Source organism: Podarcis pityusensis, assembly GCF_964106645.2.
Source record: "Podarcis pityusensis genome assembly, chromosome: 1".
Taxonomy (NCBI): Eukaryota; Metazoa; Chordata; class Lepidosauria; order Squamata; family Lacertidae; genus Podarcis; species Podarcis pityusensis.
Window position 1 is genome coordinate 84020177 of NC_138028.1, and position 25750 is coordinate 84045926.

General features: G+C 43.1%; 2 protein-coding genes across 3 annotated transcripts; one reads left to right on the plus strand and one right to left on the minus strand.

The window, feature by feature from the left end:
- Positions 1-617: 617 nt before the first annotated feature.
- On the minus strand, positions 618-25450 carry LOC308471542 (olfactory receptor 5V1-like; the record flags this gene model as incomplete). Of its 2 annotated transcripts, none has more annotated exons than XM_080995588.1 (2): positions 25432-25450; positions 618-1583 (listed from the first exon to the last, which is right to left on the minus strand). In XM_080995588.1, exon 2 carries the CDS (start codon positions 1548-1550, stop codon positions 618-620), a length of 933 nt encoding a protein of 310 aa, XP_080851714.1. In that variant the 5' UTR covers positions 1551-1583; positions 25432-25450. The 2 variants fall into 2 exon arrangements, with proteins under 2 accessions (XP_080851714.1, XP_080851713.1); XM_080995587.1 differs by lacking the exon at positions 25432-25450 and adding an exon at positions 3145-3173.
- On the plus strand, positions 21831-22775 carry LOC308471310 (olfactory receptor 5J3-like; the record flags this gene model as incomplete). The annotated part of the gene is made up of 1 exon (XM_080995207.1): positions 21831-22775. The coding sequence occupies one exon, from the start codon at positions 21831-21833 to the stop codon at positions 22773-22775; it is 945 nt and encodes a 314-aa protein (XP_080851333.1).
- Positions 25451-25750: the final 300 nt, after the last annotated feature.

Sequence of the window (25750 nt, forward strand, 5' to 3'; positions counted from 1 at the left end):
CTTCACCACACCCATGTTTTCAAATGAGTATCTCAGAAAACTTTTAAGAATAACTCTCCTATTGGTTTTAAACTCTTCTAAATTCAACCTAGTATTAGTGTGGTGTTTATTATTTTGGTTAATTTTTTAGTAACTGTGCTAATTTCCTTTTGCGGCCATAAGCTAGTTGTAATAAAATTTACTTCTGATTTTTCTCTGCTGTCTGTGTTAACCCTTGGGGTGCTAGGCTCTTGTGTGCTTCCAGGTATCAACATGAAAAGATCCCTAGATTTGAGTGTCAGATTGCATGTGAGAATTGCAGACTTGTGTACAAACTGCATATGGTATTTACTCAAATCTAATGCGCCATCGAATCCAATGCACACCTTAATTTTTGCAACATAATTTGGCCTCCAAGAAGTGCACATTAGATTTCAGTAAATATGGTACTTCATAACAGATCATTAAATGATAGTCTCCCAGTACAGGCTCATAGGAAGGAAGGAAGGAAGGAAGGAAGGAAGGAAGGAAGGAAGGAAGGAAGGAAGGAAGGAATACCGAGTGACTTTCAGCTTAGAAGTACAGTGTATTTGAAGGACAGTGTTCAAGGACAGGGATAATTGAACCCATTAATTTCATTAAAATCTTTTCAGGCAAAATGCTTTGACCAAGGCCCTCTTAACATCCTTATTCCTCAGACTGTAGATCATAGGGTTTAGCATAGGAGTAACAATCCCATACAACATGGAAACAATTCTGTCCTGTTTGGGCGAATAGCTGGAGGTGGGACGAACATAGGTGGCAATGGTGGTCCCATAAAACAGGAAAACTACAGTCAGGTGGGAACCACAGGTAGAAAAGGCTTTGCGCCTTCCCTCAGCAGAGCGCATGCGCAGGATAGTAGAGATGATATAGACATAAGATATCAGAGTGACCAGGAAAGCACCACCTCCTAAAATGCCAGCCACAAGCAGGAGAACCAGTTCAGGGAGGTACGTAGAGGAGCAAGAGGCAGCCATTACTGGTGGGATATCACAGTAATATTGGTGAATTTTATAGGGCTCACAGAAGGACAGTGTAAAGGTCAATGAGGTATGAATCATGGAATTAATGAAGCCGGTTAGCCAGGTCCCTGCAGTCAGTTGAACACACAGCCTTTTCGTCATGATGTTTGTGTAGTGCAAGGGACTGCAGATAGCCACATAGCGGTCATACGCCATCACTGAGAGCAAGAAGATTTCGGTGCCCACAGCATAAATCAGAAAGAAGAGTTGTAATACACAGCCAACAAATGATATTGACTTGTCCTCTGACATAAAGACCTGGAGCATCTTTGGCACTGTTACTGTGGGGCAAAGGACATCCAGGAAAGACAGGCTGCTGATGAAGAAGTACATGGGGGTCTGGAGGTGACTATCTGTTGCTATTGCTGTGAGAATTGCCCCATTTCCTGCCAGAGTGATCAAGTAGGTCAGCAGAATTACTACAAAGAGGGCAATTCGCACTTCTGGGAGATCAGAGAGTTCAGTCAAGTAAAAGTCTTTTGCTGCTGTGGTGTTGTCTTTCTGCATTGTCCTCCTAATCAAACTGGTCAGCTAGAATGTCTAAAATACGAAGAAAACAAAGCAAAAATTTTATAAGTACAAATGTTGGTTGAAGGACAATATACATTTGTTTAAGCATCTGACTTTTAATCATAGATGGCCTGATCCTGTTTGTTTCTGATGAATATCTCTCCCCCACATGTAGTCAAAACCTGTATATAGATTCCTTTGGTCAATAGAAAAAGCTTTGAAACCATTTTGAGATTAAGAATAAAGAAAACCTCATAAAATATAAAATTGAACACAAAATGGAAGAGCATGAGAGACAGCACTCTAATCTCTTTTCAAAACTATTCAGGTCTTAACCACAATATTACTGTCAGAAGTTACCATGGAAAGAGTCATTTTCTTGTACCTACTAGGAGAGGGAGGCAGGCATAGTGGCCAACGCCAAAGCATTGCTGGAATTCCCCTGGCAAGGTGGAGGAGAGTGTCTTTCTCCCAGTTTCCCTCTCCTTTCCCAATTTTTTAAAAGGAATTTTTGATTAATTGACTGACGGAAAGGATTGGATTGGATTGGCTTTCTATCCAGCCTCTCCTCCAAGAAGCTCAAGGTGACATACACAGCTTTTCTTCTCCCCATCTTCTCTTCACAATCCTGTGAGGTAGATTAGGTTAAGAGACAGTGACTGGCCCAACACCACCCAACCAGTGGTGGAGCTTCATGCTCTGGCACCAGGGAGCGGAGAGCAGGCAGGGACGGGGCTGGCACACATCCCGGGGGCGTGGCACGCGTCCTGGGGGTGTGACACGCCACCTGCAGGGGCATGGCGTGCGTCCTGGGGGCGGTGTGCTCCCCACTGGGATTGTGCTGCTGGGGGTGGTGCGCTCCCCCCACACTCCTCTTCCTCCGCCAGTGCACCCAACGAACTTCCTGGCTGAGTGGGGGATTGAATCCTGGTTGCCCAGCACTCTGATCACCCCACCATATGATGCATGCCAACATCAGGGCTGCGTACCCCCCCCCCTGCTACATTCTAGGGGCTTGTCAAGGGAATGAGAGGGCTCTGGATCCAATGGTTGCAAAACCTCCCCTTACCATCCCCAGCACAATCCTGGAACATTGGAGGCAGGGCAAAAAGCAGCAACAACAGATCTTAACACTGATGCTGCAGGAAAACCTCCCTCATCAGATCTCCCTCTCCTATGGCAGCCCTCTGTCTCCACCCATAGAAAGGAAGATCTGAAGAATCTTATGGCCTCAGGTCAGGCACCCCAAAGACCACAGGATTGCAGTCGTAATCAAAATGCCCCACCCCTCAAAATTTTATTGCATATACTGCCATGCACACATTGCATTAATCTTGGATTAAATAATCCTGTTCAAAATATGAAGGAGTACCAGAATGATGGGTGGTAGTTAAACAGTAAAGCCTAGGAAACATTATATGTACATGTTAAAAGAAGGAGATTAAAAACTTATCAAACCAAGAAAATGTGCTTACTGGCATATAACAACATTACTCTCCAAGTTTATATTATCACTTAATAACAGGCATTTGTATGGCAAGACATTTATCTGCCAAACAGTTTAATAAGAGTAAATGGATTTTAAACTTACCTAATGACAATATATTGCAAAGATGCTATGATTTTTTCCCAAAACAATCACTAAACCTAAGGTATACATTTCCACATAGAAACTCAACTAAGATTATGACTTCCGATCTCTTATATTTAGTTCACTGAATGAATATAATATGCCCATAACTGAAAAACAGCAATATAGACCTAAAGTATTTTGACTGCCTAAGATTGAAGACCCAGTAAACTGCATCCACGAGCCATCCTTGCTTTCCTTGTGAACTATAGAACCACAGCAACAAACAAAAAAGTGAAGAATTTATGTGGAGTCAAGAAAAATATCACACAGCAATCTGAAGTAATGCCTAAGAAGCATTGCCTCTGTCATGAGTCAGAAGGACAACATCTTCCCCCCACCCTGCCTTTGCCACAGAGGTGGAGTGGGGGGGGCGGAGAGATGGCATAAACTCTATCTTGGGATACAGCTCTCGGAGGAATCCTGCAGTTGCTGACTTGAAATCTCAGTTGTGCAAAAGCTCATTGGGCCAAATCCTGTTTGCCAACACACAAGAAAGAAAACTTGAGAAGAACATTACCACGGGTAAACAGATTATATTGATTAAATATACCAAAGTAAAGGATCTACAAACCAACCTAGTTCAATCAGACTAAGCAATTCAAATACACCCAGCTGGGCAGGTGAATTGTAATATATGGGGGGGATTTTATCCTTCCCAGCTCCTGGTCATATTCAAGAGTCACTTGCTGCGGCCATACAGAAATGTTTGGAAAGAATCCTCCCTCTCTGCTGCAAACATCTTGATGTTCAGACATAGTTCAGACTATGCCAGTAGGACCCCGATCGACCCCCCCGAAGGACATCCCAAGGTATAACCTGTGAAAGATGACTGAAGAGTGCCCTCAACCCAATAATGCCTTAGATATTAAAGCAAGCATGCCTTAATTCCTCTCACCTGCCCATACCAAATGCCACAGGAGGTGATCAGCTCCCACTTGTTCATTTCCAGGGAAACACACAGGAGGTCAAACAGAGAGCTCTTTGCAGATCCTCCAAGAACATGTTCTGACCTGAAAGATGAACCCCATCACCCTTAAATAACTTCCATGTGATTATCAGGGACTGGGAAGAGGAGGAGGAGGATGTCGGCATGCAGAGGGTCGCAAGGACATCTGGCCAGCCCCAGCTGCATCATCTCCTTCCAGCCGTCCCACTGCGAAGACCCATCAGCCTCTGGTCCGACATAAATCAGCGACCCAAGCTTCAAAGCCAGGACACACTATATCAGCAGAGCGAACTGCGCACACAGAATAGGTGTGAGGCTTGTGGAAGCATACTAAAACTATGGATTTATTTATTTATTTATTTTTAACATAATTTTTATTGAATTTTCCATATTTCCTTTCATTTCATAATACATACCCCGAGCTTACATTATTACTCAAAAAGAGCAGCAACCTCCTTCCCTCCCTCTTTCCTGACTTTCCTATACCTTTAACATATTTATCACATTTACATAATCACTTCTTTACCTTATATAATCATTTAAAAATCACACTCTCATTTGTAAATTAGCTCTTTCTTGCCTCATTACCAAATGTTTCATGCTACAACATCTTCAGGTGTTTACAGTTTTCTTTCAAATAATATATAAATTTGCTCCAATCCTTTTGAAATCTCTCATCGGGTCAGTTCCTGATTTTCCCCATCAACTTCGCCAACTCCACAAATTCTACCATTTTTATCTGCCAGTCATCTAGGGTGGGGAGTTCTTGCTGTTTCCATCTCTGGGCCAGGAGGATTCTTGCTGCCGTTGTGGCATACATCAATAAGTTTACATCTTTTTTGTGGATTTCCTCATCAATTAACCCTAATAAGAATACTTCTGGTTTTTTACTGAAATTATATTTCAATACCTTTTTTAATTCATTATAGATAATGTCCCAGAAGGTTTTAACTTGAGGGCAAGTCCACCACATATGTGGGAAGTTTCCTTCCTTCTCCCTACATTTCCAACATGATTTATCCTGACCTCTATACATTTTGGCAAGTTTACTTGGTGTGATGTACCAACAATACATCATCTTCATTAGATTTTCTTTAAGTGCCACACACGCTGTGAATTTGATTGTTTTATTCCACATTACCTCCCACCTCTCAAAATCGATGTTATGCGCCAGATCCTGTGCCCATCTTGCAAGTTGACCGTATTCTTCTATCTTTTCCATTGCTTCAATTGCACTGTTTGTTGGTTGTTCCAGCGTCAACACTATATCATCTGCAAAGGCTTTATATTTATACTCTTTGGAGCCAATTTCAATACCCTTTATTCCTTTTGTTTCATCCATTTTTTTCAACAAAACTTCTAAAGTTGTTATGAATAATAGTGGTGATAACGGACACCCCTGCCTCGTCCCCTTCATTATCTCAATTCTTTCCGTAAGAGTATTATTAATTACAAGTCTATCATATTGTTCAGAATAGATAGATTTAATTCCATTTATAAATTTGTTCCCATATCCATGATTTCTAAATTCCTTTTCATGAAGTGCCAAGACACATTATCGAATGCCTTCTCGGCATCCAGGAACATTAACACCGCTTGTTTATCCCTTCTGGCATCCAAGAGTTCAATTATGTCAAAGGTGTTTCTAACATTATCTTTCAGTTGACAGCCAGGCACAAAGCTGGTTTGATTTTTCCCAATTCTCTCTCCTAATATTTGTTTATATCTGTCAGGTAACTGCCATTGGCTCAGGGGCGAGAGGGGAAAAGGCGGGTGGATTACAGAGAGCCCCCAAAGATCGTGGGAAGCAGCACTTCCTCAGCGGAGGAAGGAAGCCACACCTCTAGAGGGGAGGAGATGCAGGGTTCGGAGGATGCAAGGCGGTGCCAGGACACCTTGCCTGAGCAAAGTGGGGAGGAGGGAGGTCTCCCGTTACCCAAGCCTTCCTTGCACAGTAGGCTTTCGTGCAGAGAGGGGAGGCGCAGAATGGGGGTCAAGAAACTACTTTGCTGGGGAAGGTTTAAGGACTGCCCACTCTCAGATTCTGCCAGTGAATGAGCAAGACATGGAATAGAGGCGCTCTGCACTGTAAAGGTTTTTGGTTTTGGTTTTTTTGCACTAATAAGAAAGCTTTAGAACAGACTAGTGAGGCATATGGCCTGATTGCTCTCGAGCAACCACCTGATACCCTTAACAATATTGATTAGCTAAAATACTAGCAAATAATTTATAGTCAGCCACGACTGGACCTAATGGTCAGGGGTCCCTTTACCTTTCATTTATAGTCATTGTTTAGGAGAGATATTGGCCTATAATTTTTAACTTGAGTCGGATCTGTGTCTGGTTTAGGAAGCAAGATGATATGAGCTTCTCTCCAGGTCTCCAGAACTTTATTCCCTTCTAAAATACTATTCATGACTTCCACTAAAGGTGCAGACGATTGTTCCGAGCATTTCTTATAATATTTGGCTGTTAGGCCATCTGGGCCTGGTGCCTTACCAATTGCTGCTTGTTTTATTGCCATTTTTATTTCTTCTATTGTTATATTTGTGTTGAGTTTTTTCCTCATTTCCTTCAGTCTATTCTGTTCCAAATATTCTTCAACTTTCCCTTCATCTTCTTTTTCTTTTTTGAATAGTTGTTTATAGTGCCTCTGAAAGCTTTTTCTAATTTCATCTGGATTTTCGATTTAATCATAAATCAGGACAAAGAAACATGTCGTCTCTCTCTTTGTCTTCACAGAGAGACAGAGAAAAGCAAAAGCTATAAACACAACGGAAGTTCCCAGCAGACTGTGCTGGTATGTAAACAGACATGTGACACGCAACAGTTCCATGTCTGCTCCTTAAGGCAGAGTGGAAATCTCAACAGAGGAATGGTGGAGACCGCCTCCCCATCCTGACCCTTCTAGGGAGGAGGAGGAAGAAGACATTATATATTTACAACAGGGATTTGAGGGAGGTCACAGCTCAGAGGCAGATGATGGGGAAAGCTGGGAAATAATGGAAGAGCCAGAGCAGCAGCTGGCTGACATGTTGTCATTAGAAAACATTCCAGAACCCGGCAAGCCTTAAAAGTAGGAGAGCAAAGAGCTCAAAGACAAAGGGCACTTAGCAGCACCTGTAGAGGAGGTGATGATGATGATGATGATAAATAAGGAATGGGAGAAATGGGAAGTGGAGACTCACTCAGGACAACGCCTTTATCCAAAAGGCTGGGTTCTATAGCCTCCCAGTGTAAAATTTGAAATAAAAATGGTCTGTAAGAAACTTTTCCTTGTCTTTATACTTTACTGGGCAACCAGCTAGGAGCTGCTGACAGCATCCTGACAGCTATTTTCATTTGCCTCCTGGACTTCCGGGTTGGCGCCATCGCCGAATGGCGGACTCCCTCCGAGCTCCGGAGGGAGTCGGCTCGGCAGGGGCTGGGTCCTACCGCGCCGGCGACGCGGGGACCCTTAAAAACCACGGGCACGGGGCCCGTGGACATGGGGACTCGGCTGGTACCGTCAGCGCCCTCCCGACTCGTGAAGGAGCCTTTTTAAAGGCTAAGGATCGGGTGCCTGGGAGTGGCGTGGTACTTTGAGTCTATCGCTTCCCCTGCCGAGTGCAGCTGCATGCCATTCGTCGGAGAGCGCTGGCTTCTTCCATTTGAAATTCGGACATTTAACAAAAACCCGTGAGTAATTGGGTAACCGGGTACAAAAGGAGGAAAAAAAAAAAAGAAGGAATTTTTTATTTTTTTTTCGGATTCGGCACGAGCGGGGGGGGATCTAAAAAGGAAGTCAGTCCCCTCCCTGATTGTAAACATGTTAAAACAAGGACTGAGAAACCAAGATCAATTCAGAAGTTTATTGCTGACTAAAAATACCAAATTCCACGATGGAATCATTACAAGAATTGTGCTGGAGGAGAGTCGAGGGTGAGAGGGAAAAGGCAACCCCCCCCCCCCCGGGAACCGGGGCGATTCAGAGAACCTGGCGGAGAGAGATGGAGAGTTTGACAGCTGTCAAAGTAGCTGTCAAATCTTGAGAATATAAAGAGGACTTTGCTACAAGTATTTTGCTGGTTAATTTTGATACAATTGGATATAAATATGGATACAAAATGTCGGGTGGAAAAAGAAACAACAATTTGACTTTTGGATGAGAGGACACAAAGTTATTGTAATCCCTCTAGAGGGGCTTTGGGACATTACAAGCGGCGTATATGGAAAACTACTCTGGGATGTGTACTACTGGTCTTAGCTCCTGGGAAAGTAGCAAAACTGAAATATTTGTTTTGTCTACAGAGGTGATAACACAATAGAATCTTTCTATTTAAGTAAGCTGCTGAATAACAAACCTCTGTAGAGATACTAGATTTCAGAATAAGAATGGTTTTGCAGCTGAACAAGACAGAAACCTGAGAAAGTAAGAAACAAAAGAGTAAAGGACCAACTACGCCACGGCAAGAACAATGGGAGGAGTAACAATGATCAAGGGAAATTAAAGACCTCGATTAGACTGGACTTTTGAAATTAAACATTATCAAAACAAGTAAATTTAAAGAAAACCGGCAAGATGAATTGAGAAAGTTTGGCTGTGGACTTGAGACCTCCAGGCCGACAACATACAGACTGATGGACATAGGGAATCTAAACCGGGGAAGGGAGGGGGAATTCTAGAATCCAAAGGCTATGTAATCAACTTCTGGAACCTTCTTCTATTTTCTATCTTTTAAATTTTTTTTTTTATATATAACTTTGGTATTTTGATTTAACAAGTTTTGGAAAAAAAAAGAAAAGGGGGAATTCGTGGAAGGAAACGGGGTAGATTTTGGGGAAAAAAATCTTTGTTTTATTTTGTTAAAGGTGAGGAGTGATGTTAAGATTGTAATTTAAATTGGCTATTAGGCATAACATATTAGGTTAAATTGGGAATGAGAACTTGTGGAACCAACGTAGGGAAAGGGGAATACAGTCGGGAGGGGAAGGAGGGAGTCCCAGAAAGAAGGTTATGAAAATAAGGGTTAAAAATTTTCTTTTTCTCCTTTCTTTCTTTTTTTTCTTTATCTTTTCTTTCTTCTTTATTCTGTTATTATTGGAAATTTTAATAAATATGATTAAAAAAAAAAAAAAATATTTTCATTTGCCTCCTACCCAGAAGCCTCCTGGGATGGCAGTCTCCACCACTCCTCCTCATCTGGCCAGTCCCTGGCAGTCAACTATGCTCTGGCAGGGGTGCCAACTTGAATAAAATATTGTGGGGGGCCAGGTAAGACCCATCCTACAAAACTGATCAAATGACACAGTGCACACACACCATTTGAATGGGAATGCCCATCAACTTTGTGGGGGTCTGGCCCCCTCAAATATTTTATTATGGGGGCCAAAGCCCCCACTGCCCCTAGGAGTTGACTCTTATGTGCTCTGGTAACCTTTAGGCTAGATTACTGCAATGTGTTATATATGAGGCTGCCTCTGAAGACAGTTCTGAAACTTCAGCTCGTGCAGTGTTCAGTGGCCAGAGGCCAGGTTGCTCACCAGGACAATATGGTTTGAGCATATAACACCAATCCTGTCCTGATTGCACTGCCTGCTAATGGGCTCAAATCAAAGTGCTGGTTTTGACCTATACAGCCTTAAATGGCTCAGGACTGTAATACCTCAAGGACTGCCTCTCCCCATATGAACCAACCTGGACCTGAGATCATCATCTGAGGTCCTTCTTTGTGTGCCTCCTCCACAAGATGTCTTGAGGGTGGCAACTGAGAATGGGCCTTTTCTGTGGTGGCTCCCCGTTTGTGGACTACTCTCCCCAAGGAGAGTAGATATTGTTAGGTGCCAGGTGAAAACATTCCTCTTCTCCCAAACTTTCTCCCAAACCTTTGGCTAATTAAACCTATTAAACTGTGAGAGGTATTGTTTAGTTTGTTATTGTGCTATGTATTTTTGTATTTTTATACTGTAAACCACAATGTGATTCACAGATGAAGGAAAGTATAGAAATTTAATTAATAAATAATAAATAAATGCATTCGGTTAAGCCTGCCCAGCCCCACTCCCTATTATTTTTAAGGGGAAAGGGTTCTATAAACCATTCCAATAGACATTCCATTGCTGGCTTGCTAGCAGTGGCATTGCAAGGGGAAACCCAAGCCCTTTGCCCTTTGTGTTGGGCATTGCATCTCCTATGCCTTTGCCTCCCTTTTAAAATTATTCTGTGTTCCTGTTATTATATTATATTATATTATATTATATTATATTATATTATATTATATTATATTATATTATATACATTGCTTACAGGGCAGCTGGGCACATTGCAAAGTGCCTTACAATTGAGCCACTCATCATCTTAATTTGTCCAGAAGCATATATGCATCTAAATTAGCATAAGCAAAAGTTATGTCATGTGATAATCTCTAATGAAAAATGGAACATTTTTTTTGTGGGGGATCTTTTAAAACAGTTTTGGCCCAATTAAACAGCAGGCGGCCACACACCTTGGCCATCCTGATTGGTCAGCCAGGGGGTGTGACACGACCGGGAGTCCCAGTGATGTGGGCGGCATCCCTCCGCCCACAGCCAGGTCACCGGGAGGCCCACAGGCCCTCCCGCAATGCTGCCCCCCGGGGAAGGGGAGCAGACTTTTTGAAACTTACATAGGTGGCATCTTTCCCCCTTGCAAATATCCCACATGACACATGATACCAGGGGCAACACCAGCCTGCTGGAGGGGAGTTTACATACATATATGGTGGTTTTGCAAATCTGTTCACCCATGTTAGGCTTTGGTATTCAAAGAATTGAGTTTAATATACAAAGCGGGCCTGCAAACTTCCCCTCAGCTTACTTTACTTGGAATAAAGGACATGTCTACTCCACCAATTGTTCATAAAGTACTTTTAACGTTCCTCCTTGTGGTGGCATGTATGGAAATACCCATGCAATGGCACACTACCTTGGGCTTGAACTTTGAAGCATAGTACTCCAGAGCATGGACAAGAGCCCTGGCTGAGAAGACATAACAGATTCATGTGACCAAAGGGAATTCTAACCCCCATCAGTTCTATAAAGTGTGGCAACCATTTTTGGATTACATGCATCAAGAAGACTGTGCTTATAAACCTCTAGAGGACTCATGGCAATATGTGGGTGGGGGTGGGGGGGAATTGGAGTGAACTATAAGAATTTGATTTGATATTTTTAAGAAAAGCGATTGATGTGTTGGGAGCTGAGTTGTTTTCTGTGTGATGTGAAAAATGAAAATTTTTTTTTAAAAAAAAACATGCATAGAGGGACCATCCTGGTGAGAATATGAACTAGCCGATTTTATCTGGTGTGATTAGCTTACAGGGACAGAACCATGCTGTGGGAAAGTGGGGGGGGGGGCAGATCTGGGCAAGATAAGGAGGGGGGATCGTGGGTCATTTTTGTCATGATGCACAGGCATGTCAAGGTGTGATGTCCAAACCAACATTCGTTCCAGAGAACCTGCATCTGCCTTTCTCTAATTTAAAGTAACGTCTTTGAAACAGAGTTGAATTTTAACAAGGCACTGAGGAGCCAATTTGCCAGAACTTTCAGACTTCTTGCATAAGTTACATAATGGCAGGCTGGCAAGCGATAACTTTTTAATCATGCCCTCGAGGGCTTATTAGTATAGCTGGGAGTTGACACGGTTGCCGGAGATATGAGTCAGTTACCTTAAACTGATCACCTCAAATCCAGAGGCAGAAGCACTCAAAGGGGAAAACCTCTGGAGTTTTCATTTTTGTTTTCTTGCCAGAGTTGGGACCATTAGGCTGAAGCAGTGCACACAATCTCCATGGTGCATGTCTTCGTTCCCAAGAAAGGAGCAAGAATTGCCTACAGAAAATTCCCTAGGAGAGATTGGTAAGGGGAAGAAAAACTACTTGTATGATCTCCAACTCCGAGACTACACAGAACATTAATCATGCACTTCTATCTTCTATTCTATTATACATGACAGAGTAAATCACCTCTGAGTATGAGTACCATTCTGGTTAGCCACACGCCCCCATCTTCCCAGTCTGGGCCTGCCATTTGTCCTATCCCCTCCTGACCCCACAGGGGAAAATCACAGAACATAGAGTTTAAACTGAGAGTTGCTTATAGAAAGCAGCTATATGCAAATCAAAGCATGGTGTATTTGCTAGAACACAGCAGAAGTTATGGGAAAGGGACATTAATTCATCCTGCTCTAAACTGAAACTTCAGCCATGAGTTCCTCACTCAGAACAAAGCCCACCCCAATGGCAAACATTTCCCCATTCCTGTAGGAAAGGCATTCTCCATCCACAGGAAATTTGAGTTGCGGCAAGGCCGCCCTACCATTACGCAGACTGATGTAGGCCATATTCACACCATATATTTAAAACAGTATGATATCACTTTAAAGAGTCATAATAATAATAATAATTTATTCCCCAGCCACTCTGGGCGGTTTCCAACAGAATATTAAAATACAATAGTCTATTAAACATTAAAAGCTTCCCTAAACAGGGCTGCCTTCAGATGTCTTCTAAAAGTCAGGTACAGTCATACCTTGAGTTGAATGTGCTTCAGGTTGAGCGCTTTCGGGTTGCGCTCCGCGGTAACTCGGAAGTAACGGAGTGTGTTACTTCTGGGTTTCAACCACTCGCACATGCGCAGACGCTCAAAATGACGTCACACGCATACGCAGAAGCAGCAAAACACGACCCACACATGCGCAGATGCTCCGGCACGTCTTACGTTCCGTTCAAGATGCGAATGGGGCTCCAGAACAGATCCCATTCGCATCCTGAGGTACCACTGTAGTTGTTTTTCTCTTTGACATGCCACTACCGAGAAGGCCCTCTGCCTGGTTCCCTGTAACTTGGCTTCTCGCAGCAAGGGAACTGCCAGGAGGCCCTCGGCACTGGATCTCAGTGTTCAGGCAGAACAATGGGAGTGGAGATGCTCCTTCAGGTATACTGGATCGAGGCCATTTGGGGCTTTAAAGGTCAGCACCAACACTTTGAATTGTGCTTGGAAACATACTGGGAGCCAATGTAGGTCTTTCAAGACCGGTGTTATGTGGTCTCGGCGGCTGCTCCCAGTCACTAGTCTAGCTGCCACATTCTGGAACAGTTGTAGTTTCTGGGTCACCTTCAAAGGTAGCCCCACATAGAGCACATTGCAGTAGTTCAAGCAAGACTACTTGGATTCCCCCAAATAATCCTGGGAACTGTAGATGAGAGATGCTAGGAGAGCCCTATTCCCCTCAAAGAGCTACAATTTCCAGAGCTACCTGTGAAGAGGGATTGATAAACCACGTTGGGAATTGTAGCTTGGTGGTGGGGTAGAGGCTCTCCTAATAAGGCTCAATGAACTTAACAAATGACAGCTTCCAAAATTATTTAAGGGAAGCCTTGGTTTCATAGTGCATTAAATGTATGATGTGAATGTGGCTGTAGTCACCTCAGATCGCTGATATTTGGCAGGGGGAAGGAGTTGTGGCAAAGTGTTGGAGTGTGGAGCTTGTGTGTCTGCCCTGCCTTGAACAAGCCTGCTGCCCTCTGGTAAACAGAAAATGAATTCCCCTTGCCAGGATGGCCCATCCAGTTTCACCGCCTGAAAAAAGATCTCTATGAGATCCCACGAGCAGGAGTGGAGGAAGGGGGGGTGCAAGCCGCCCTGGGTGTCACCACTGAGGGGGTGACAAAATGCCGAGCAGCACTCAGTGCAGGGCCTGCAGTGCACCCAAGCCACGCGTCTCTCCTGGGAGAGACGCGGCGGCTTGGGCGCGCACAGGCTCCACGCTGCCCAAACGGTCTGCCCGCTGCCTCCCCCCCAGCTGTAGGGCAGCTGAGTGGGAGGAGGCAGGCAGACTCCAGAGGCCTCACGGTGTGCCCTGCCCCTATGGACGGCTCGCCCCACCCCTGGGCACACCGCCCCAGGTGCCTGAGAAGCTTCCTCCACCGCTGCCCACGAGATGTCGACGGAAGCTGCATCCACCACAGCCGCAACAGCCACACAACCCCAGCAGTGACAGGGGTGGGTCTATGGAGACACAGCTTCCTGGGATTCCAGACCCTCCAAGTGTCCCTATTTTCCAGGGACAATCCTGGATTTACAGAATCCATCCTGGTTTCTGATTTGAATGTCCTACTTTTCCTTAGGATGTCCCTATTTTCATCAGAGAAATGTTGGAGTGTATGGAGTTAAGCGACCCCCAAGCCAAGGAAATAAGTAACTATACAACCTTTAGAAGACACCTGAAGGCAGCCCAGTATAGGGATGTTTCTTCATGTATAATGTTTTATTATTATTTTTTATAGGTTGGAAGCCACCCAGAGTGGCTGGGGCAACCCAGTCAGATGAGGGGGGTATAAATAAATTATTATTATTATTATTATTATTATTATTATTATTATTATTATTTCCTTTTTAGCACCATTGGAGGTGTCTTCATGTTTTATAGGCCCATGCTTTAAGCCAAGGTTGGTGGTAGTAGTGGACTGTGGCCTTCTTGATGTTGTTGGGACTCCCAACTCCCATCAGCCTCAGCCAGCATGGCCAATGGTTAGGGACTGATGGGAGCTTGTAGCCCAGCAACATTTGGAGGGCCACAAGTACCCCACCCCTGGCTTAGATCATTTGGAGTTGCCTGGCTCAAGTTCCAAAGGCTCTATGCTGTTTCTCAAGTCTCCATCATTACACAGTGGTACCTCGGGTTACAGACACTTCAGGTTACAGACGCTTCAGGTTACAGACTTCGCTAACCCAGAAATAGTACCTCGGGTTAAGAACTTTGCTTCAGGATGAGAACAGAAATCGCGCAGCAGCAGCGGGAGGCCCCATTAGCTAAAGTGGTACCTCAGGTTAAGAACAGTTTCAGGTTAAGAACGGACCACCAGAACGGATTAAGTTCTTAACCTGAGGTACCGCTGTACAAGGTGCTTTACAGTGCAACATAAGCAACAGAGACATGTCCCTGACCCAAATTTTGTAAGAACGAAAAGGAGAGGAGGAGTGGAGCGCCTGGAGGAAAGAGGGTCAAAAATAATAGGAGACAAATATGTTTAAATGCAGCTGCACCTATTTAGCTCAGGTAAAGAGTGAAACCAAAAGGGCATCACAGAACAAAAAGGCTTTGAAAAAAGAAGCTTGGAGGAACAACTATTGTATATCACTAGCTTAGAGTTCAGAAACAATAGCTTGAATATCCTATATTGTGAATAACATTGCACAGATGGCCTATAGATGGATCTTTGGTGACATCTAGCGGCTAGTTTAAAAAATGTATTCATTCAGTCTTTTCAAACTAAAGGAATGGGAAGTTTTTCAATTCTAGGCCCGTTTAGATTTTAAAGAATCAAGTACCAGGTAAAGAAACTATGTGGAGGTTATACACGACTGTATTCTGCTTCTCTATCCATTACTAATAAAGGAAGCAATACCCCACATTACTGTTGAGGAGTGCTGACAATCCACATGCTGCTGTGCTTGCCACTCAACCATACCCTAGTCACGAGTTAGGCTTCCTCTTGCCTTCAGACTTTTTGTTAAGTATCTTTCCGTAAGAGCAACCCCTCAAATTGATAATCCCGTCATCCCACACACACACAACTGATGCAATAATTTTAGATTAGATAGCACAGCTTCTGTTGGCTTCTGGCTCTTTATTAGCTGAACTTCCAATGGTTATGCATTTTTCAGGGCCATATCTCCATATGCAAAAGGTGGAGACACATAGAAAGTTGGTGGTGCATGCAGATTGCTGCACGTCATTAGCTGGAGCTATTACTGATGCTGCCCATTCGCACAGTGGTTGCATACTACCATTATCAGCTTATGAAAAAAGGTTTGCATCTTTGACAAGTCACCAATTTTTAACATCAAATTTTATTTTTTTAATTTGTTTGTTTGTTTGTTTGTTTGTTTGTTATACTTCTCTACTGCCCTTCATCATAAGATCTCAGGGCGGCTCACAAGATAAAATACAAGGTAAAAACGTTATTGGCTGAGAACCAAGTTTTGAAATTAAAAAAAAACCAGACTCATCAGAATGGTATGCAGAACAAGCTGGTGCCTCTGTGGTGTATCTTCCAATTGCAGGTTGTATGAAATAGTGTTCCAGGTTCTGCAACAAGACCCAACTTCTGTTTATCCATAGCTGGGGGGCAGGGACGACCTGGTATAAGACAGAGATCATCTCAATAACAAGGCTTTTAATGCAAGATAAATAATGCATTGCACATCATTTTGAATTGGTCGTATTAAACAAACAAACCGGATACTTGTGGATGAAACTAGCAGAAGATGTCAAAAGTATTTGAAATATTAATTAGTGAGTTATTGATCTGAAACATAAGAGCTGATTTGAGAACCTGGAGAAAATGAGAGCTGTACTGGACAGTTGGTACAAGATTGACTTTTGGAGTGTCTTGAAATAGCAGGAATGGACAAGTTGACAGATTTGGTTTATAAGATAAATGGTATCCTCTGTAATACAAAATTTGTTTTATAAAGTATTGCACTACAAATGTGGGAGGCATAAGGCATGAAATAAATTTATTTTTGTAAATAATGTTTGATGTAAGTGTGAACTGCATGGCTTATGAATAAGGTGGAAGCTTTTTAAAGTTTGCTTAAGTTTTCCTCTTTCCCTCAAACTTCTCTCTCTGTTTCATATCAATGTGTTATATTGGTTTTCAAAAGTGTACAACAAAGAGTAAAGAATAACAAAGTAGCAAATGCAGGCCTCTCATTGTTTTCCCTGTTGAATAAAGTTCATAAAGGAGGTACACAAGCAGCGGACAGGTTAGCAAAGAAGTCTCTACAAAAGAAAGCATACAGAGCAGGTGGCTTTTGAGCACCAGAAGAAGAGTTAGTGTCTGCAAGGAAGGGAAATGAAACATTTTCAGCTGTATCAGGTTTGGCATTGCCTTTGGCCAGCCTTAAATTATGAGTAAGCTTTATATGAGTAATGTGTTATACATAGGGCTGCCTTTGAAGACGGTTCGGAAACATCAGCTAGTGCAGAATTCAGCAGCCAGGTTGCTCACTGGAGCAAGACGGTTTGAGCATATTGCACTGATCTTGGTCCAACTGCACTGGCTACCAATTAGTTTCTGGGCCCAATTCAAAGTGCTGGTTTTGACCTATAAAGCCTTAAATGGCTCAGGACCACAATACCTCAAGGAGCACCTCTCTCCATATGAACCTACCCAGACCCTGAGATCATCTTCTGAGGCCCTTCTTCATGTGCCTCCTCCTTGAGAGGTGTGGAGGGTGGCAACACGAGAATAGGCCTTCTCTGCAGAGGCTCCCCGTCTGTGGAATGCTCCCCCCAGGGAAGTTCGCCTGGCACCTTCATTACACACCTTTAGGCGCCAGCAGGGCCGGATTTAGGTCTGATGAGGTCCTAAGTTGCTGAAGGTAATGGGGCCCTTTCTATGTCCAGCTGTCCTCTGCCAACAACAAATTGTCACTGTTTTTTGTGTTTAATATATGCTATATGGTAATTTATGGACCTAATAGGTATTTAAAGCCATTTGCACATAACAAAATATGTATTTTATCAAAGTATTTGTTGAACTGAAATACAATTAAGAAGGATATTAATTGTCAAATACTATTAAGAAGTATATTAATAGTGAAATAATTATTAAGTTCTAACTGTATTATTTTATTTTATTTATTTTATTTTATTTGTTTTTTATCTTATATTTTGGAAATGTACATCCAGGGGGTTTTTTCCCTTTAATTTTTTTTGGGGGGGGCCCCAAGAGAGTGGTGCCCTAAGCTATAGCTTGTTGAGCTTATACAGAAATCCAGCACTGGGCGCCAGGCAAAACATTCATTTTTAACCAGGCTTTTGGTTGGTCTGTTTGACATCTTATACCCTTTTAAAATGTGGCTCTTTTCTGGGGGAGGGTGGTTATTGATGTTAGGATATTTCCGTTCCACCTTAAAAGATTCCGTTCCACCTTAAACAATTGGGGGTGTTGTTTTTATTCTGATTATATATGTTGTGATCTTTTCTGTGAACCGCCCTAAGACCTCCGGGTATAGGACGGTATAAAAATTTAATAAATAAAATAAATAAATAAGCTTCTCCATCAGAGCTGAACAGCAGAGACAACTATTACCAGTCAGTGAAAGGAAAAGTCAAAAGCCTCCTGCCACAGTCATTCTAGCAGCAACCAAAAGGAAGACACTGAGAGCTGTGTGAAGTAGCTTGGGACCAGTAAAGAAGACAGCAGGGCTAGGAGGGAGACTTGGGGACTGGTGATTTTAGAAATACAGTTAAATACAAGATCCTAGAGTTGGGCCACATAAGGGAGTAAGATCCCTAGCAGAGCAGCCTCTCCAGCAATTTGAGGATAGAGATGAGGTCCTATAGTTCAACTTCACTGGAGTAAGATGCCAGCAATGGATAACCTTCAGTGCAGCTTCCCGTCCTGTTGCTAAACTAGCCTCAAATGGTGCCAGCGTCCTTTCTCAAAGGCCTATGGAAGTTGGTGGTGGAATGCAACTTCTTAGCAAAGCTGTGGACTTGAAAGCCCTGAAGCCAGTGGTTCTTTGGATCAGTCAGGGAAGTCAACAGCTAGGCAGGAGTTTTTGGCTTCTCGTTTACAGACAAGTCACAGAGGCATGGGATCCCGGCACCTTCCCACTTCAGAAAATGGCTGTACCACTCAGGCTGGGAGAACCACGGATGATCCAGATGAAGGTTGGGGGGGGGGGCAAAGGAAACAAGTGAACACGGCTTCCCCTCCACACCTGTAGCATAGAAAGCAAAAGGAAATTCCCCAGATGCTGAAGGTATCGGTGAGATGGAAGAATGAAAGGTAGCACTGGTGTCCTCTAGGATTCCATTGAGAGCCAAGAGACATTTGTACTGTGACTAATAATTTGCAATAATTGGTGAAGCTGACAAGCCTTGCAATATAGTCTGAGATTCAGAACACCCATTCCTCCCTCTTTTGCTGTCTTATAAAGTAAGGCTCGGTTAAACCCTTTCCCATTTCTCTCATGGAGAAGACTACTGCCACTACTGTAATAAGGTAAGGGGAAGCATAACTGGAAGGATCTAGAACAGATAGAGCAATCTCAGTAGGAACAACATCTTGATGGCCAAAATGTGCCTTAGCCAAGAGAGCAAAAGAGGACCATAGTTCCACCACCTAACACGTGCCAGGTCTTTGGTCTCCAGGACTCCTAAATATTTCTTTTTAATGCCTCCCAGAGGGTGAAGTTGGCCTCTGTTGCTAAGGAAACCTGGTCATGCTAATTGATGTTGAGGCATGTAAGTTGTCATTTGGTATAATTGACCTCTAAACCTTCAACTTTTAAAATTTACGTAGTTCCTCTTTCAAAGGTGCAATTCCTCCAGCAGAGTCTGATAAACTTCCCTTTTCTTTTGCCTCATTTTTCTTTAGATTTTGGAGGCAAGGAGCTCTTCTTTTTATTTTTGCACAGTGCCTGGTGCAAATTAGGGAATTAGACGTGATCATTATGATGGTATATTGATTCCTTTCTTTTGACAGGAAACTACTTTCACTTCAGAAATCCACCACTACAATTTTAATATCTTATCAGTCTTGCAATGGGGGGTGGGGAGAGAACCAACATCTGGCTTTGCAGAGTGAAGGGTGCCACTATAAACTGCTGCACTGCTGGTATATATAGTAAGTTATAATGAGCTGATTAGGAATTACTCAGTTGCCATCTTGAAGTGAAACTTTCAAACAAGGTTTGCCTAACTTGAATCCAAGCTCCTTTTTGGGTTGGAGAATGAAGAACAACATGCACCTTGCAGATTGTGAGTCTGCTCAATAGAAGTCACCAGAAATCAACAAGTTATGGAATATGAAAAAGTTATGGTAGCTTTTGCCATCATAAAATTTTGAGGCAGATGCTTCTTAGAACTTTTGTGTGGTATACAGAGGAACAACAAGATCTAAGGTAAAGAACAAGTTCAGTAGTAACAGGTAGGATGGTCACTGCGAAATAAAGAACTGAAAGTTATTTCTCTTCTGTTGCATTACAGACCTGAGCTTTCAGAATCAAGGTATATATCATAAGATACTTGGGGGACTGGGAGATGATTCCAGATTAACATTCAAACAACAGAACATTTGCAACAAGAATTAGAAACCAGGGTGTTCCTTCATTTTAGAGTCTACACCCCATAAACTAGCTATTCTGGGACAATGGAGTCTTCTGTCTGTTCGTGGGAAAGACAAGCCCTGATCTTCACGCCAGAGCAGAACAAGCTTCTAAAGACTGTTCTTCACTAATGAAGCCGTTTATCACTGATCCTGTTGCAGAGTGAAAGGTGACCCTGCTCGCTTCATTTTCAGCGTATGTTATTTGAACTGCTGTAGTGCCATGACTAAAAAACTTGGTTCACATGTTACACTGAACAAAGGTAGAAGCTGACTTCACACACAAACAAGTATTTGTGTAAAACTTTGTTGATTTGTAGAAGAAGAAGAGTTTGGATTTGATATCCCGCTTTATCACTACCCAAAGGAGTCTCAAAGCGGCTAACATTCTCCTTTCCCTTCCTCCCCCACAACAAACACTCTGTGAGGTGAGTGGGGCTGAGAGACTTCAGAGAAGTGTGACCAGCCCAAGGTCACCCAGCAGCTGCATGTGGAGGAGCGGAGACACAAACCCAGTTCCCCAGATTACGAGTCCACCGCTCTTAACCACTACAGCACACTGGCTATTATAACTTATTATATTATATAACCTATTATAAATTATTATTATGTACAGCTCAGCTATTCTGTACACAGGTACACAAGGCTGTACACTTGTTGAGAATTACATGCAAATAATTGTACACCTCAACTGTTGTGTACATGGGTACTACACAGACTGCACGGTCGTTAAATGTGAGATGTAAACATCCCTTATGAAACCAAGTTATGAATCAGGAAGTCCCCAGTTCAAATCTCAACCTTCCTATGAAATCACTAGGTGCAAACTACTGTCTGTCAACTGCAGTCCTCCACATCTGCAATATGAGAGATAATTATACCGACTTACCTTATGCAATTATTGTAAGGATTATAAATAGACAGTTGTCAGGATTGTAGAAAGATTATGCATGTGGGGTGCTTTGAACACTTGAAAATGTTTTATTTATTTATTTTTGTTGATTAAATTTGTATACTGCCCTTCATCCAAAGATCTCAGGGTGGTTCATAGCATACCAATTCAAGATAAAAACACAAAATACATAATAAAAACGGTGGGGATGGGACCAAAAGCAGCCCTCTGGACTGCTCCATCTGGTGCTCCAGACTCTTCTCAGACCGCAGTCCCTCCTCAGCCACATCCCCTCATCCCAGGACACCTCCATCATTGGCCCTGCTTTGCACCCTCCTTGAGTTGTTTTGCCTAGCTAGAATGTGCCCTCAAACTCTAATAATGCGTCTTGCTTGGATGGATGGATGGATGGATGGATGGATGGATGGATGGATGGAAAGAGGGGTCTGTGAGCATGTGTCTTCCCTGGCCACCACAGGCATGTGGTCCCTGGAAGGTTACGCAGAAGTGAATGTGGTCCTCAGACTGAAAATGATCCCCTGTCCCTGCAGTAGGACATTCATGTAGAACTTCCTTTCTAAGTATGATTCACCAAGACGTTTGTAGTAATAAGAACTGACTGATACAATTCCCCCCTCCATTATTTAGCAGATATCAGAATATGGAAGCAGCTGTAGAGGGAAACTGCACCGTGGTGACTGAGTTCATTCTCCTGGGATTCTCAGAAGGTCCGGAACTGCAGCTGCCCTTGTTTATGGTGTTCCTCATGATCTACATCATCACCCTAATGGGGAATCTGGGGATGATCATGTTAATCAGGGTCAACACCCGGCTTCACACTCCCATGTATTTCTTCCTATGCAACTTGTCCGCTGTTGATATCTGTTACTCATCAGTCATCACGCCAAGAATGCTGATGAACCTTCTAGCACAAAGCAAATTGATTTCCTTCAATGCATGTTTTGCTCAGCTTTACTTTTTTGTGGCCTGGGTGTGCACTGAATGTTTCTTGCTAGCCAACATGGCATATGACCGTTACATGGCCATCTGTAGCCCATTGCTCTATTCCGCAGTTATGTCGCAGAGAGTCTGCATCCTGTTGGTTGCTGGCTCGTGCTTCATCGGCTTCACAAATGCCATGGTCACGGTATGTTTTTTAAGCAGGTTGCCATTCTGTGGCTCTAACATCATCAGACACTTCTTCTGTGACACTCCTCCCCTATTAACGCTGTCCTCCGATAGCCATGTCACGGAAATGATCATTTCCTCCCTCGCTGGCTTCACTACCATTGGATCCTTGTTCATCATTGTCTTCTCTTACGTGTTCATTCTGGCAGCCATCCTGAAGATCCGATCAGCTCAAGGCAGACACAAGGCCTTCTCCACCTGCACCTCTCACCTTACAGCCGTCACGGTCTTCTACGGGACTCTGATATTCACATATCTGCGTCCCAATACAAGCTACTCGTTGGGTCGGGACCAAGTGGCTTCCGTGTTCTACACAGTGGTGGTCCCAATGCTGAATCCCCTAATCTACAGCCTCAGGAACAAGGAAGTGAAGGAGGCTTTCAGGCAATCCGTGAGGATGAAAATGTTTCTGCAATGAATGCAAAAACAATTTAGGGCAATTCCTTGAGGAGGCCAACAGAAATGAAACAGAATTCTGTGAAAGTTTCTGAGCATATGTACACATACCCCTCAAACGCTTTATCAGACAAGATGTGAAAAAACACACGCTTGCACACCTTTCTGTTGGCTTAATAAAGGAATTTCCCTAATATGCACTTTGGAATTTTTGTTATGAGCCAGCAGCCTTTACTCGGGGGTTTAAAAGAATTTTGTAATTTAAATAGTAATAATCATGTAACAAAATAATCATAAAACAATAAATGGAACAACTCTAAAATCTTCCCTATTTGGGTTCCAATCTGAATTAGCATAGGCCTTGTACACTGTTGTAGATGACAAAGGCTAATCTATGCATGGCAAAAAATATATGTTACCTCCATTGAGTTGTCTTCACTGAAATAACTAAAACATCCTTAGCCACCCAATTCTATTCAATTATGGCTAAATTAAAGCAATAGCCTTTTCTTTTACTACAAGTATTACATTAGTTCAGCTAAAGCAACTGGACTATCACCACCTATTAGTGTTGATTTGAATGGTCACTATGTTTACCTTGTGTGTGTTTGCATTTAAATGCCACAAAAACAAATTTCATAGTCTTTTGGTTCTTCTGTTTGCACGTATGTGTGTACCAGTTAAGGATAACATTTCATGCATCTGATGGTGCAGTAAAGTCATTACACAAAAGTTTCTGCCACAATCACTCTCATAAGTGCCACGAGATCTTTGGTAGTTTTACCTACAAAGGTGGCTTCTCTGTTGAGAAATGTAATGCAAGCATGCATGCATTCGTTCCATTTAAAGACCTTCCTTCATTGATTAGGATCACATCATAACAATACAGCAGGCATGTCCAACTCCCAAAAGACTGTGATCAACTCCCAGTATAATAAAAAAATGGCAGTGATCTACCCATGGAGAGGATTACACAGAGTTTTTTAACTTTCCCCCCATAACTTTTTGTACATGATAAGGATCCCGCGATCTACCAGGATCAGCCGGGGATCTACCGGTAGATCTCAATCTACTGGTTGGACATCCCTGCAAGACAGCATCTGCCTTGGAGCTGGACCTCAGGTTCCGGGCTGAACGATGGGGGTGGAGACTCCAGGTATATAGTGGTACCTTGGGTTAAGAATATAATTCGTTCTGGAGGTCTGTTCTTAACCTGAAACTGTTCTTAACCTGAACACTTTAGCTAATGGGGCCTTCTGCTGCCTCTGTGCCACCACTGCACAATTTCTGTTCTCATCCTGAAGCAAAGTTCTTAACCTGAGGTAATATTTCTGGGTTAGCAGAGTCTGTAACCTGAAGCATATGTAACCTGAAGCATATGTAACCCAAGGTACCACTGTACTGGGGTTTTGTTACTGCCCCCCAGGTGAATGTGATGGGAGGAGTGGATCTCTCACAGCTATGTCCACTTGAGTTCTTGACACTTCGCCAGTAGGAACTCAATGGCTGGAGAGCAGAAGCTGCTGTCAGACTGAGAGTCGGTTTTTGAGCCAAGGTCAGCCAATCAGCTTCATGGCTGAACAGGGATTTGAACCACTAAGCTCTCAAACCGTTATAGCATGCTGTCTCTTTTTATCTCAACTGCTTCCATTTGGGGGCAACCATGACTAAGGCTACAAGTTGTGCATTAGTGTACCAGAGCTATGCCTCACTGGAGGAGGCAGACCTTGATTCATACAGATTAAGGCATATTCTATATTTCTTGCAAATCCTCCCACCCATTTTACCTGTGTATGGGAAAGATGTGGAAAAAAATGGGACTGATGCAATCCCATCTAGCTTGATCCTGACTTCAGTACATCAGTAGAGCTCACGCGAGGATGTCTCAAAGGACCATCAAGTCCCAAAGAACCTGAGGCAATGTAGAAATACTCCTGCACTAGCTGATTCCAAGCCCTTTGAAAGCTGCCTTTGCAGTTTCCAACCTGGAAATATTGCAAGGCAATTTGAAACAGAAGCGCTACTTGGAAAACAGGACTCTTAATTGTTAGCCAAGAGAGGCTGTGTACCCATTTACTCTGCATCCAGTGTGTGTTCCCACCACTGGTTTGGGAAGCAGTATGCACAGGACATTAGCCACGACTCATATCTATCCTGTGCCTGCACTTTGATGCATTTTCCCCTAAACCAGCTTTGGTCCAAATTGAGAAAAAGAATGACCTAGCTGCATTTTAAGCTCGTAGTGTGTACATAACCTAAGACTAACCCTGTGCAGACTTCCTTGGGAACAACGCCCTGCCCGAAAACATAGTGAGTGTAAGTATGCATAGAACCAGGCTTTTTCCCCTGCTGGAACTCTCCGGAACTCAGTTCCGGCACCTCTCAGGTGGGCACCATTGCCATTATAAGAAAACAAGGGAGGTGTTCATGATGAGTTCCAGCACCTCCTTTTCTAGAAAAATAGCACTGCTGTGAACTATTTTATTAAACGACAGCAGAGCCCACACGCTTTGCAGCTTAGTTAGTCGTCTTCAGTTAATTGGTGAAATGTTTTTATTTTTAAAATGATGGAGAACAGAATAGAAAACCGTGGCCTGCTTAAATGAAATAGAAATCAGCATTATTATTCTTCATCCTGGCAATGTTCTCCTGAATAGTACCATTAGGAACTAAAATACCTCAATGTTTTCATTCTTCAGGGAAACGGAAGAGCCAGCCTTTGCGGAGCCATGTGAAGCATGGTAAGTCTGACTCATCTGTGCAGTTTCTTGCAGCATCATGTAGACAAAAGGCCTGAGGCTCACACTGTTGTTGAGGCACTCAAAACTAGCAATAACCAACAGATAGATGCCAGTTAAAATGTGAGGAGAAAATTGTGACAAGCTTACTTGAAGGCTGAAGGGAGGGAGGGGGAGGTCTTTACCATCCTCCTGAAAGGACCAAGACATGGATCTGATGAACTTTAGAGGGAAGAGAATTTCATAATAGAGGAACCAC